The sequence below is a fragment of the Mobula birostris genome, chromosome 7 (genome assembly GCF_030028105.1).
Source record: "Mobula birostris isolate sMobBir1 chromosome 7, sMobBir1.hap1, whole genome shotgun sequence".
NCBI classification, from domain to species: domain Eukaryota; kingdom Metazoa; phylum Chordata; class Chondrichthyes; order Myliobatiformes; family Myliobatidae; genus Mobula; species Mobula birostris.
The window spans coordinates 35,138,851-35,154,912 of record NC_092376.1 but is presented as its reverse complement, the minus strand read 5'-3'; the positions used below and the strand labels follow the sequence as shown (position 1 = coordinate 35,154,912).

At 39.1% G+C, this 16,062-nt stretch overlaps 1 protein-coding gene across 2 annotated transcripts in view; it reads right to left on the bottom strand.

Moving 5' to 3' along the window:
• Positions 1-72: 72 nt before the first annotated feature.
• sparta (spartin a) overlaps positions 73-16,062 on the bottom strand; it is a 96,326-nt gene continuing 80,336 nt past the window's right edge. The window contains exons 8-9 of one of the 2 annotated variants that reach the window (XM_072262894.1): positions 6,327-6,417; positions 73-4,301 (exon numbers count right to left, since the gene is read on the bottom strand). In XM_072262894.1, coding sequence (XP_072118995.1) covers positions 4,109-4,301; positions 6,327-6,417 — 284 coding nt within the window. In that variant the 3' untranslated portion in view covers positions 73-4,108. The remainder of the gene's footprint in view (positions 4,302-6,326; positions 6,418-16,062) is intronic. The other variant, XM_072262893.1, reaches the window with a different exon arrangement.

Sequence of the window (16,062 nt, the reverse complement as noted above, 5' to 3'; positions counted from 1 at the left end):
TAATTGAAAGAAAAAGACAGGAGCCTGTGTCTTACTTTTGTTTTTACTTTAAATGAGGCATATGCAAATAATGTGATGACGTGAACCATTCACATATAACCAATGCAAACAACAGAGTACTCAATCGAACAATATATCTACAATATTATTCAAATTATTACCAAAATATTAAAAACACACTATTCCCTGCTTCGCTATAAACTTTAATTCAATATACATCTCAACTAGAAACATATACTGTATAACACATTATATACAACAACTACTATATTGACATCCTGGTTGGCGGGTTAGAGATGTGTATCTACTGAAGGAGGTGTAAGGTGCTTCTGCCCTCCGCTAGCCTGCAGATCACCCTTGGGCAAAGTGTAGCATCTACTTAGCCTTCCTGATCAGGGTCATGTGAAGCCATGGGAGCAGGTGGTGGATATCACAAATCTGCAATCAGTAACAGTTTCAGTTCTAAATGTTCCTGCATTACTTTCACGCTATCAGCAAAGCTCATTTCTGCTGATTTGGTTGGAGCAGTCAAACTTCTAAGCAAACTATATGCCTTTAAACCCAATGCACTCAGCAAAACTGGTTCTTGTTTCTCATTTGCTATATAATTTGCTTCAAAATACAGCTCATTTACTCCGTATACAAAATCCAGTTATCTCTTGTGCAATCGTACCCGTCGATCCTTCCAATGTACCCAGCCATTTCTGCTGTTTTAAAAATTTGATCAATATCACCCAGTACTCACTGCTTATGAACCTGTGAATTGGTGTTTTCTGCCTTTTTTAAACTCTACCATGTCTGTACCTTCCAAAGAACACATGCTGCACTGTTATTTTTTCACTTAACCATTTCTCACAGCACTTTTTTTAAAACTCTTAACATCTTGCTGGACTTCAACAGGTACATAGTAATCTCTGGTTCATTTAAAACTTCCTCATCACCACGTAAAACTAACTGCAAGGAAAAGACAGGAACCCAGGGGGTCTTAGTTTCATTTTTTACTTTAGACGGGGTATGCATGATGATGTATGCCAATCACGTACTTTCACATATTACCCATAATAAACTATGCAAACAACAAAGTATATGCTCGAACAATATATCTACAATATCACAGAAATGTTATATACACAACATGCACCTTCCATTGTGTATTTTAAATCTGGAGCCTCTTCAAACATAAATGCAGTGTTCTGCAACATCAGATTGCTGAAGCTGTATTCATTTGAAAAGAAGGTGCTGGAGGACTGTGGAATTCAATATTGTTATGAAGGTTTGTACAGCTGTGGGAGACTTGGTTTCAGAGAGCCCATTATTTGTTGCCATTAGTGGGTTAGTCAGAGACAAATATTCATTATGCTTGAAGTATTTAACTAAAGAAATTTGGCCTGTCCCCTAAAACACTCACTAATTTTTATAGATGCACCGTAGAAAGTATTCTTCTAGTGTGCATCACAACCTGGTATGGAAGTTGTCCTGTCCAACACTGGAAGAAGCTGCAGAAGATCGTGAACACGGCGCAGCACGTCACACAAACCAATCTTCTGTCCTTGGACTCACTTTGCACCGCACGCTGTCGGAGCAGTGCTGCCAGGATAGTCAAGGACACGACCCACCCAGCCAACATACTTTTTGTCCCTCTTCCCTCTGGGAGAAGGCTTAGGAGCCTGAAGACACGTACGGCCAGATTTGGGAACAGCTTCTCTCCAACTGTGATAAGACTGCTTAACGGATCCTGACCCGGTTCTGAGCCGTATCCTCCAAATATCTGGACCTGCATCTCAGTTTTTTTTTGCACTACCTTACTTTCCATTTTTATATTTTCTATTAATGATTTATAATTTAAATTTTTAATATTTACCATTGTTTTGTAATCCAGGGAGCGGGAAGAGCAGAATCAAATATCACTATGATGATTGTACTTCCTAGTATCAATTGTTTGGCGACAATAAAGTATAAAGTATTTAAGAACTTGCATGTTACTAAAGACTCTCACAAAATTTTTACATACGTACCATGAACAGCATTCGAACTGGTTGCATCACTGTCTACTATGGAGGGGCTACTGCACAGCGTCAGAAAAAGCTGAAGGAAGTTGCAAACTCTTGCCAGCTTCATCATTGGCACTAGCCTTCCCAGCATCCCCAGGTGACATCCGTCATTAAGATCTCCCATCACCTAGGACAAACCCTCTTCTCATTGCTATCATAAAGCTGGTACAGGAGCTGGAGAACACACAATGTCTTAGGAACAGCTTCTTCCTCACCACCATCAATGAAGCTACGTACATGACCTCACTATTTTTTTTTCTTTTTTTAGCTGTCTTTCTGCACTACATGTTGAATTTAGATTATATTTCTTATTGTATTTTATAGTTATTATGTATTGCATTGTACTGCTGCCACAAAACAAGTTTTATGACGTATGCCAGTGATATTAAACCAGATTCTGATTCTATAATTGGATGAGAAACTATAAAAATGGAGTAACTGACTGAACAGGTTGGCAAAGATCAAGACTGATGTTACCAAAACTTGTTACTCATAGTAGTCTGACAGAAGACCCAAAAAAAAGTATTTCGGAGTCTGTAGATGCTAGTTTTCTTTGAGGACCCTTCTGTGAAGAATTAACTTAGTGATAAAGTCAGGGATGGGGGGAAATGAGCCAAATTATATACTCCTAATGTTTTGACGAGAAAAAAATGCAGGAAGAAAGGGAAAGGATAGTCAATGGGTAGCCAGCTGAGAAATTATTAAACATTGCATGGCCATTCTTTTTGGTTGGTTAGTTAGTTATTGACAGAAAGGAGAATATTAAGATAAGTAGCTTTCATGAAACCTTTGGCAGTACATCTCAGATTTATTGTACACCATACTAGTTGTTCAACATTAGTAAAACTAGCTAAAGATTTTGGTCATGTTTTCTGCGTTTTACAAGAAGAGCACCAAAAGTAAGCAGATTTGGGGATCATATGTTATGTGAATAGAATAACTTTATTCAAATCTATTAGTACCATTTAAATAAACATTCATACAAGTATATCTACATGGTGTCGGATGGTTCAAGCAAAGGCACTTTGTGAATAAGGTTGTTGAGAGTTTAAAGCACAAGATACAGGTGAAATGTTATTCTACAGAAGCAGTTGTTTAATCAGCATCCTTAAGATGGAAGCAGCGACGCCTGTTCAATTTTCACCATTCTATGTTAACATTCTCACAAATTTACATTTCATTTTACAGATTACAAATTATATAATATTCTCTTGCATTTTTAAGGAAATAATTTCAAATAAAACCAATCAACTTCTTCCATTAAAGAGTAGTATTTGAAGCCACTCTACTAGACTAACTTGAAAAGAGAATCCTCCTTTCTCCTCAGTGCTGGTAATGTTTTGGTCACTCATATGACTGGGCAAAATTAATGTCGCTAACAGTGCAAATTTTTTTTTCTACAATTATTTGCTTTATCACAACTGAGTTGAGCTTTGAACATACTCAGACAATATCAAAATACCAATGCTGTTAATTGGGTTTATTCTCACTCTTAAATATCCTTCTATACAAAATGCACATCAATTATCTCCTTCATTCAATCACAGTCATTTTGCACACAAAAGCCTAAATCAATGTAGCAGCATGGATGCATACATTTTAGGTGCAAATGCAAGAAAAAGACTTTAAATAATCACTTTCGTGTTCTATTTTCCCAAATTCCCCACACCATATCAAAAAAAAAATCACATCCAATGAACAAATCCAAACTTCTATATGCATCATAACATGTTTGATTCACATCCACTTCAGTGCAAGATAGATGAGAAAACTGAAAGAGATTCTTCATGAGGCTAGGTTGTTTCCTATATAATTGAGGGGAAAAAAGCCATACAGCTTTCATACTTTATAAACATATCATAAAGCCAATGTGACAATCAAAAGATAATTACTCAGTGCCATTGTTTCAAAGTGCCTTAGGATCTTCAGCTTTCAAGATCAACCTACATGTTAGTTGAAAATATAATTCTGCAAAACAGTACTGTTCATTAGCACTGGTTAAATTGCATGTTAAAATTTAATTTTATCAGCTAAATTCAAATTATTCAAAGGTGAAATCAATCCTTTTTTACTGGTTTTTCTTGTTTCTCTTGCAATTTGTAGTCTTCGAGCATAGCATGTCCAGTTTCCTTGGCAGTGCGTCGTGCTATCGCCTTGATGCCCAGATGATCAATATTAAAAGCTGTCACACCAACATTGATGGCAGAGTTAACAGCGTTGTCTGTAACGTTCCCAGCAGCAGCACCGTACCTTTATTAGAATGGATCATCGATAATCATTTAAAGCAGAAGACCCAGAAAAAGCAGACAGCTGCAAATATGAACAAGTCTACTTGCATTTTCAGCAGTATTATTCCCAAACCTCTAATTTTGCTTCCATTACCAAAGATTGATTTTTTTTTCTGCTTTAGTCCTTTCTTTTCTCATCTAAATACTTAATGGATCACTAACAGACCACTTGCTACAAGACAATAGCTACTTTAAATGTGCCAAAGTACACACAAGACCAATTTTTTCCCCATTTTTCAGGAAACCCACAACCTACAATATAATCCAGAAATCTACACGTTCATAAAGGTGGATGGTACATAGTGACTTCAAATCTAGAAATTTATCTTCCTTTTAACAATCAGTGAAAAGTGAGCAAAAAGTTAAGTTTTCTTTGTGATATTATAGCCCCAGATGATAAAGGATAACACTTTGTAAAGTCGTACCAATCACCAGAGTTTGGCTTAACTATCTCAAATATGCATGGGTAAAATTTGTGGGTGGGTTGGGGGCAAGGGAGGCAGTTTTATCTACCCATGCTAACAAATATTTTTTAATGGTGAAAGATTATGGTTTCACTATAGAAAGATCATCGATAAAAATGAGGCAAACAACACAGAGCACAGCAGTGCTAAATTACTACCGAAATTGCTAACTGTGAGCAGGGTTCACGGCAATGCTTTTTTGAACTGTGAACTTGTTGGGCTTTGTGGAAAGCAGATGCATGTCAAATTTTGCAAATTAAAAGGAAGTAACAGTTCCAGGGATTTAACTGCCCCGGTGCAGCTGGAAAACCAAGTTGTTAACAGTGGGAATGGAACCATGGGTAATTTTAAGGAGCGAGACCAATGACTCTTTTTTTTAAATTTAAAAACTCCATTCACTTTCAGTCATTTGAAAAGAAACATGATATCCATGGAGATGAATAAACAATGTTTTGGGCTGAGACCCTTCACCTGGACAAGGTCTGAAAAAGGGCCTCAGCCCGAAACATCAACTGTTTATTCCTCTGCATAGATGTAGCCTGACCTACAGAGTTCCTCCAGCATTTTGTGTATATTTCTCTGGATCTCCAGCATCTATGGAATCTCTTATGTTAAGGAAAACAGCACCCCTGATCTACACAGATTAAGATTAGTTAACTCAGCACAGGGTTCAAAATTGGAGCACCTCTATCTTTGAGCAGTGTACAAGTTAGGGCAAGCCATTTGAGGAAACATCTGTACACCTATTTCCATATGTGAAATTAGTTAGTAATAACTAAATCTAAAATGTAAACATTTCATAGGCAGAACTTTACAATAGTTAAGAATCATATGCCACAAAAAAAAAAGCCCCTTGACCCAACTGGAGTATGCCAACTAACATCTAAGCTGGTCTTATTTACCCATATTTGGCTTATACACCTCTAAACCATTCTAATTCCCCCTCACCTTAAACCTGTACCCTCTGACCTTTTATTCATCAACCCTGGGTAAAAAAAAGCGCATTTAAAACTAAAAGGCATTTTATTAACCTTCTCCATATTTTTGGGAATAGGACTGCAGAGCGAAAGCTGGCAACTGAAGTTAGGAAAATTTAAAAATGGGAATTCACTTAATGAGTTAGTCAAAATAACTAGCTCACTCAGTATGCAAGGATTGAATTTCCACAATTTGCAGGAACAGCAGAAAGCAAGTTACTGATAATCAATAGGATTCTGTAGAAAATATAGTCAGCAATATTTCTACATCCATTTTGTAGAAAATTATTCTACAACAGCAAGAAATATTATAGAAAAGACCAAAATGATTTATAATGATCACAATATCATGTCCAAAAGCTAATTTAATCAGTAAAATTTAAGCTGTTTCAAATGAGCTTAGTTCAGTTTTGAAATACACATCTTCCCATTTCTGTCTCTGAAAGCATAGAATATCAGATAACAAAATACAAACAACTTGCAAAAAACTGAATTTGTATTGAATTCCACTCCACACCACCACCACAAATAATAAAAGAAACTTACTTGTGTTTCACTGTGTGAACAGTTTCTGATGCAACACTTTTGGCTATGCATTTTGCTGCACATTCTAAACCGTTCCAGACAGTTGCAAATCCTGTGTAAGAAAGTAAGGACAGAATTCAGAGCAGCTGTTGGTTATTTATTAATTGTATTGAGATAGAGTGCGGCATAGGTCTTTGAGCCACACAGCCCAGCAATCTCCAGGTTTACTCACAGCTGAATCACAGGACAATTTACCATGACCAATTAACCAACCAACCTGTACACAGGGAGAACGTACAAACTCCTTACAGGCAGCAGCTGGAATTGAATCTGGGTCACCTGCACTGTAAACCGTTGTGCTAACCATTACATTACCGGGTCACCCTTCATTAGTCTTTTATCCAGACATCTTGTTTCTCAGTTTTCTTTATGGCGCACCCTTTATTCTGAAATCACAAGTTCTAGTTCTAGATCTAGACTCCTTAGCAGTTACCCTGTCAAGTCCTGTAAAAATGTTGTAAGTTTCAATAAGATCACCTTTCATCCTTTCAAACAGCATAGAATACAACCCATTCTTGTCCTGTATCAAATCTGCTATCCATGGAACCAGATAATGAATCTCCATACTACTTTCTCCAATGACAAATATTTCCTCTTTAGCTAAAAGCAAAAGCTTAGAAAATTACAATATATTTGTTCACACCTTGCTCTTGTACTCATATCCTCAAAGGCCAATGTGCTTTCCTAACTGCTTGTAACACCATTGAGCACAGCTGCAGCACGGAGCGTTGTCACAGGAAAGCAACTTCTAGCATCAGGGGTCCCCACCCCACAGGTCTTGCCCTCTTCTCACTGCTGCCATCAGGAAGAAGATACAGGAGCCTCGGGTCCCACACCACCAGATTCAGGAACTGTTATTACCCTTCAACCATCAGGCTCCTGAACTAGAGGAGGTAACTTCACTTCCCTGAACTGTTCCCACAACCTATGGACTCACCCTCCAAGGACTCTTCATCTCTTTGTACTGGCACAGTTTGTAGTCTTTTGTACATTGGTTGTTTGCCCTGTTGGTGCAGTCTTTCACTGATTCTATTATGGTTGTTAGATTTATTGAATATGGCCACAAGAAAATGAATCTCAGGATTGTATATGGTGACATGCATGTACTTTGATTAAATTCACCTCGAACTTTGATGGTCATTTCCAGTCCCTTTGAACATTAACAGTTCCGAATTTGTCACCATTTAAAAGTTTACTTTTGTTTGGTGTACTGAAAAGAATGACCATACGTTGCATTTCTCCAATGACATTCCACTTCATTTTGTATCAGTAAACCTCTGCCAAATCATTAATATATGTCATGAAGAGCATGGGGACCAGCACCAATAACTGCTGTATCCCACTGATCACAACATGAAAAAGACTAATCATTCCAATCTGATTGCTGTTTACTAATTTTTATATCTATGCTGATACAAAATTTCAACTATGTGCAATAACATTGATGACCAATCTTCTATGTGGAAACCCATCTAAAGGTTTCTGAAAATCTAAATATACTTTTCCTTTTATTCGTTGCATTAGCTATGTCCTTAAGGTACTCATTATCAACACACATGTCAAACAGAGTGGATTCCAGTTAACTGGGCCAACAGTTTATTTGGAACAACTCTGAACAAACACCAACTCCAGAAAATAGTCATGATTCCCTTCATTTATTTTGGGCACCATGCTGCTTAATTAGAGCAGGAGACTGCTGCAGAACAGTTTCCAACTGGCGTCAACCACGTGCACTTGCATGGCCTTTTGACATTACATCATGCTTAGAGTAATCAGTTTTTAAATAGCATCAGTTGCAGGTGCTTGTATTAAAAAAAGTGATTTTTGTCATCAATAGCTTACAAGAAATAAGCAATAAGACAATTTGGAGCTGTTTTGCTCACTGCAGTTTCAAGCATCCATGCTTGGAGATGCCAGCAATGCCTGGGAGTGAAAATGAAATGATTTCACTACTTCAACAAGTTAAGAATTATGAAGGTACTAGACAACGGGGTGACCCATTGGGGCACCCTTTGAGAGAAGGATAGTGCAGAATGAACATTAAATTTTCCTGAATGCTATTGGTATCGCTTTGCTTTGGAAACTGAAGTAGAAAACCTCAGTTTATTAAACAAGAACGCATAGCAAAGTAAATATAGCTCCTCCTCGTTTAACAAAGGACACTTTTGATGGCATCATTTCTGGTTTATCTGCCACCCCTGTGCCTCTCATTGTCATTCTGGAGACGTGCAGCCCTTTCATCCCCCGTCTCTTCATCTCTTCCGCTGTTTGTTGTTTGTCTCTGATCCTGGAGATGAGCATGCCTCTCCTCCTCTGTCTCTTCTCTCATTTTTTTTTGTCCTGACTCTTTGATCCTGGAGTCGTGCGGCCCTGGCCTCATCCGATTCTAGTTCTCTCCCTCTTCTTGCTGCTTCCCGATGACGTTTGGCGTCATCTCTTGACCATAGTGTCCCCATTCCCTTCCCACGCGGCATAATTAGGCTGACAATTTTGCTTTACCCTAATGCTGGATAGAAGATATGAAGCAGTAACACCAAAGGATGCTGATTATTCTTGATCATGTGGTTGACGCTCTCCTAAATGGACGTGCTATAGTCACCGCTGTCCTTTGACTGCAGCAAAGAGTTTTATGGGTGTCTCAAAGTACGTCATTACAATAAGATTTAATTATCTCTTATTGATGGGTGGCAGTTAGATCTGTCCTAATTCTGCATATGCTGATGGTGATTAGCAGAATGTGACCCCTCCAAATAGAGCTGCCCTGCCCTTTTGCTCCGGTAGGTGTCGCTGCTGAGGCTGGCCGCGCACATGCGTCGGTCTGTCACGTCGATTTCCATGATGGCAGATCAGCTCTCGGGTGAAAGCAAGCCTGTTGATTTTGGCGAATGAGCAATTTTATACGAATATGTAACCCTGAACTTTGCCTGCATTCCGTAAGTTAGCACATTTTAACTCAATTTAGCCAAAAAAAGTGCCGCTGTAATGCACCGTTTGCGCTAATTGGAGGTCACAAACAGACAGACAGAGCATGAGAGTTTTAGTAGTATATAGATTGACAGTCATCTTGAATGTTACAATGAAAATGAAGATTAGGAGGATTCAATTGTTGTAAGCTATTATTTACACTCGGTGCCTGCACTTTTTATTTACAGTCATAAAGAACACAGCACCGTACACAACTGGATGAACTTTCTGATCAATATTAGGAACTGTTTTATAGTACTGTACAAGCATTCATACTGTTCAAATTTGTTCTGTGTTTCATTTAAATACATAAATTGTTACTCATTTAAACCATAACTTGTCACTTTTATATCTTTTAACCTTTTTCGTGAAACTGGCTAATTAGGGCAGCTGCTTAATTGGGCCAAAATGTACTGGTCCCGATGTGTCCCAATTAACCAGAAACCAATGTACTTAAATCAGCGTTGCCTTTCTCGCTTGTATTCTTCTTTTCTAGATGTTCCTTAATAACACAATTATTATAGCTTCAACTCAGTTTCCCTACTACCAATGTTAGGCCAGAATTCCCCATTTTCTCACTACCTCCTTTCTTGCATTGTATGGATATACATGTTATCGTCCAATCAATACTCCAGAATGTACAGGCTTTGAGAAGCTGGTAATGCAAGCCTCCACTATCGCTTTTAAAACTGTGGGATATAGTCATTGGATCCTTGTGATTTATCAGCTTTTGGTCCCATCGATGTTTTTTTTAAAAAATTATTCTCTTATTGTTGCAACTCTTAGCTCTCTAATATTTCATTTTTTGTAAAGCTTTTTCTGTGAAGCCAAAATGTATTTATCTGCCATTTCCTTATGCCCTAGTAGAAGTTCCCATGTTTGCTTGCAAGAAGCCAATACTTATCCTCACTGGTCTTTTCCTTTTTACCTGCCTACAAAAAAACCGTCTGTCCATTTTACTCACAAATTTACTTTCTTCATCAATTCCTTGATTTTTCTAGGCCCAGTTTCAAAATACTGCTGAACCTGTTACTATTTCTGGCAACTAAATAAGCCTCTTCTTTTGATAGCAAATTCTTCCTACTCTCTATTAGCCATGGACAGACCACTTTTTCTCTATTGCTTTTCAAGTCTTAAAAAGAAATAGAAATACATACATTTACATATTATTGTTTTATTTATTAGTCATTGTGGCTGTTAATGTTGCTTCCCCATTAACCATTACCAACTTTGATAGCTTACACTTTGCATAGATTCCTTGCTCAGGTATAGGACTGCAGTTTCAAATCAAAAGGCATTACTTTCAAGCTGAATAAAGTTCTATAAAATTCACTATTTTCTAAAAGACCTTTTAGAACCTTTAAACCTTTTCTCACTGCAAAATACAAGTAAATTAGCCTTTTCTATAGCTGGTTCCCAATATATTGCTCTAAGACATCTCATGAATTCCATAGATTTACCCTCCACCTTATTTATCGCTAACTTGTCTTGGCCAGTCAAAGTAAAGTACTAATGATTCCTGTATTTCACCATTATATGCATCATTTTTAATTCTTCTTTATGATCTAATAAGCCATAATCTTTTCTCACTAGTGTACTGATCACATCCTTCAGTAACACCACCACCCATTGTTGATGTAACACCCATTCAATAAATTGAATTTTATTGTCACTGTTGATGCATGGTGTAACTGAGATTTTACACTGGCACATGTTAAATTCTAAGTATGTGAATAAAAACTATGTGAACCATTTGTGAACTGAAAGAAGAAAAACATTGTATTTTGGCAAAGTACTTAGATGTAGAATTAAAAATTACAAAGTTAAACTTTGATAACAAAGGAACAGAGGAGAAAACCAACATCACTTATAATTTTAAATATTTAGGTGAAAAGCACATGACAGTAAAAACCAGGGTTCAGTCATTTGGGAGTTATTATTCATACAAACTCAGTTTGCATTTACTGCAGACTATAAGACCACAAGATACAGAAGCAGAAGTAGGCCATTCGGCCCATCAAGTCTGCTCCACCTTTCAATTATGGGCTGATCCAATTCTTCCAGTCATCCCCACTCTCCTGCTTTCACCCCACACCCTTTGATGCTCTGGCTAATCAAGAACCTATCTATCTCTGCCTTCAATACACCCAATGACTTGGCCTCCACAAATTCCACAGATTTACCACCCTATGACTAAAGTAACTTTTCCATATCTCAGTTCTAAAAGGACGTCATTCAATCCTGAAGTCATGCCCTCTTGTCCTAGAATCTCCTACCATGGAAAATAACTTTGCCATATCTAATCTGTTCAGGCCTTTTAACATTCAGAGTGTTTCTATGAGATCCCCCCTCATTCTCCTGAACTCCAGGGAATACAGCCCGAGAGCTGCCAGACGTTCCTCATATGGTAACCCTCTCATTCCTGGAATCATTCTTGTGACTCTTCTCTGAACCCTCTCCAATGTCAGTACATCCTTTCTAAAATAAGGATCCCAAAACTCGTTCCAAAAAAGGATTCTAAGTGTGGTCTCACAAGTGCCTTATAGAGTCTCAACATCACATCCATGCTTTTATATTCTATACCTCCAGAACTGAATGCCAACATTGCATTCGCCTTCTTCACCACCGACTCAACCTGGAGGTTAATCTTAAGGGTATCCTGCACGAGGACTCCCAAGTTCCACTGCATCTCAGAACTTTGAATTCTCTCCCCATTTAAATAATAGTCTGCCCATTTATTTCTCCTGCCAAAGTACATAACCATACACTTTCCAACATTGTATTTCATTTGCCACTTCTTTGCCCATTCTCCCAATCTATCCAAGTCTCTCTGCAGACTCTCTGTTTCCTCAGCACTACCGGCCCCTCCACCAATCTTTGTATCATCAGCAAACTTAGCCACAAAGCCATCTATTCCATAATCCAAATCATTGATGTACAATGTAAAAAAGAAGCGGCCCCAACATGGACCCCTGTGGAACACCACTGGTAACCGGCAGCCAACTAGAATAGGATCCCTTTATTCCCACCCTCTGTTTTCTGTCAACCAGCCAATGCTCCACCCATGCTAGTAACTACCCTGTAATTCCATGGGCTCTTATCTTGCTAAGCAGCCTCATGTGCGTCACCTTGTCAAAGGGCTTCTGAAAATCCAAATACACCACATCTGCATCTCCTTTGTCTACCCTGCTTGTAATTTCCTCAAAGAATTGTAGTAGGTTTATCAGGCAGGATTTTCCTTTCAGGAAACCATGATGGCTTTGGCCTATCTTGTCACGTGCCTCCAAGTAATCCATAATCTCATCACTAACAATCAATTCCAACAACTGATGTCAGGCTAACAAGTCTATAGTTTTCTTTCTGCTGCCTCCCACCCTTCTTTAATAGCAGAGTAACATTTGCAATTTTCCAGTCATCCGGTACAATGCCAGAACCTATTGATTCTAGAAAGATCATCGTTAATGCCTCCGCAATCTCTCCAGCTACTTCCTTCAGAACCCAAGGGTGCATTCCACCAGGTCCAGGAGAATTATCCAACCTTAGACCATTAAGCTTCCTGAGCACCTTCTCAATCGTAATTTTCACTGCACAAAGTTCACTTCCCTGACACTCTTCAAGGTCCGGTATACTGCAGATGTCTTCCACTGTGAAGACAGATGCAAAATACGCATTCAGTTCCTCTGCCATCTCTGCACCTCTCGTTACAATATCTCCAGCGTCATTTTGTATTGGTCCTATGTCTACCCTCTACTCTCTTTTACCCTTTATATACTTAAAAAAAAACTTTTAGTATCTTCTTTGATATTAGTCGCCAGCTTCCTCTCATAATTCATCTTTTCCTTCCAAATGACCTTCTTAGTTTCCTTCTGCAAGGTTTTAAAATCTCCCCAATCCTCTATCTTCCCTCTAGCTCTGGCTTCCTTGTATGCCCTCTCTTTTGCTTTTACTTTGGCTCTGACTCAACATGTCGGCCACGGTAGTGTCCGTCTTCCCTTTGAAAATTTCTTCTTATTTAGAACATATCTTTCTTGTACTTCACACATTTTTCGCAGAAACTCCAGCCATTGCTGCTCTGCCGTCTTTCCTGCAAATGGCTCTTTCCAGTCAACTTCGGCCAGTTCCCCTCTCATGCCATTGTTATTTTCACTGTAATACCGACACACTGGATTTGATTTTTTTCCCTCTCAAATTTCAATGTGAACTCGATCATATTGTGATCACTGTTCCCTAAGGGTTCCTTAACCTTAAGCTCTCATATCACCTCTGGATCATTGCACAACACCTAATCCAGCACAGCCGATCCCCTAGTGGGCTCAACAACAAGTTGTTCTAAAAAGCCATCCCTTAGACATTCTACAAATTCTCTCTCGAGGTCGAGTACTGACCTAGTTTTCCCAATCCACTTTCATGTTAAAATCCCCAACGATTACCATGACATTGCCTTTCTGACACGCCTTTTCTATCTCCTGCTGCAATTTGTAATCCACATCCTGGCTGCTGTTTGAAGGCCTGTATACAACTGCCATTAGGGTCCTTTTACCCTTGCCATTTCTTAACTCAACCCATAGAGACTCTGCACCTTCCAATCCTACGTTATCTCTTTCTAATGATTTAATATTATTTCTTCTACACAGAGCCACACCACCCCCTCTGCCTACTGACCTATCTTTCCGATAAACTGTACATCCTTGGAAGTTCAGCTCCCAATGGCAGCCATCCTTTAGCCAAGTTTCAGAGATGGCTACGACATCATATTTGCCAATCTGTAGCTGAATTTCAAGATCGTCCATTTTATTCCTAATTCAAATACAAGTCAAGCCAAGTTGTTTTTATTATCATTTCAACCATAACTGCTGGTACAGTACCAAGTAAAAACTAAACAACATTCCTTCAGGTGGTGGAGGAACGTTGTTTCGTTTTTACTGTGTACTGTACCAGCAGTTATGGTTGAAATGACAATAAAAGCGACTTGGCTTGAAATACAACACTCTCAGTCCAGTATCTGTTGCTTTCTGTTTTAACTGCACCACACCTCTATTGCCCTGTAACTCATGCTTTGATTAAGCCTCATCTCCTGCCCGTTCTTTCTATAATCTCTGTTGAAGGCTATTTATTTATTTGATTTATTGATTTATTTCTGTTTTCCCCTTCCTCAGCCCTATCACTCCAATTCCCACCCCCCTGCCAAATTAGTTTAAACCCTCCCTAACAGCTCTATTAAATGTGCCTGCCAGGATATTGGACCCCTTTGGGTTCAGGTGTAACCCATCCATTTTGTACAGGTCATACCTCCCCAGAAGAGGCCCCAATGATCCAGGAATCTGAAGCCCTGCCCCCTGCACCAGTCTCTCAGCCACACATTAATACGCCTGATCATACTATTCTTGCACTCACTAGCACATGGCACAGGCAGCAATCCTGAGATTACTACCCTAGAGACTGAAAAGATTTTAAATGTATTACAAGTGTATTGTGATATTAACTGCAGTAGCGTCTGATAATCTGCTAGTTCAGCTCTACCAAAATCCCAAGAGTGTGACCTACTGGAGTTTTATTGTAGACCGTAAGACCACAAGACAAAGGAGCAGAAGTCGGCCATTTGACCCATCGAGTCTGCTCCGCCATTTTATCATGAGCTGATCCATTCTCCCATTTAATCCCACTTCAGTGCCTTCTCACCATAACCTTTGATGCCCTGGCTACTCAGATACCTATCAATCTCTGCCTTAAATACACCCAATGACTTGGCCTCCACTGCCGCCCGTGGCATCAAATTCCATAGATTCATCACCCTCTGGCTAAAAAAATTTCTTCGCATCTCTGTTCTGAATGGGTGCCCTTCAATCCTTAAGTCATGCCCTCTCATACTAGACTCCCCCACCATGGGAAACAATTTTGCCACATCTACTTCTTGCCTTTCAACATTCGAAATGTTTCTATGAGGTCCCCCCTCATTCTTCTAAACTCCAAGGAATACAGTCCAAGACTGGACAAACGTTCCTCATGTTAACCCTCTCATTCTAGTGAATCTTCTCTGAACCCTCTCCAACATCAGCACATCCTTTCTTAAATAAGGAGTCCAAAACTGCCCACAGCACTCCAAGTGAGGTCTTACCAGTGCCTTACAGAGCCTCATACTCTATTCCTCTGGAAGTGAATGCCAACATTGCATTCGCCTTCTTCACCACCGACTCAACCTGGAGGTTAATCTTAAGGGTATCCTGCATGAGGACTCCCAAGTCCCGTTGCATCTCAGAACTTTGAATTCTCTCCCCATTTAAATAATAGTCTGCCCATTTATTTCTTCTGCCAAAGTGCATAACCATACACTTTCCAACATTGTATTTCATTTGCCACTTCTTTGCCCATTCTTCCAATCTATCCAAGTCTCTCTGCAGACTTTCTGTTTCCTCAGCACTACCGGCCCCTCCACCAATCTTTGTATCATCAGCAAACTTAGCCACAAAGCCATCTATTCCATAATCCAAATCGTTGATGTACAATGTAAAAAGAAGCGGCCCCAACACTGATCCCTGTGGAACACCACTGGTAACCGGCAGCCAACCAGAATAGGATCCCTTTATTCCCACTCTCTGTTTCCTGCCAATCAGCCAACGCTCTATCCAGGTATGTAACTTTCCCGTAATTCCATGGGCTCTTATCTTGTTAAGCAGTATTGTGAACTATGCGCTTGTATGTAAACCCAAAAAGGATATGAGCAAATTAATCATTT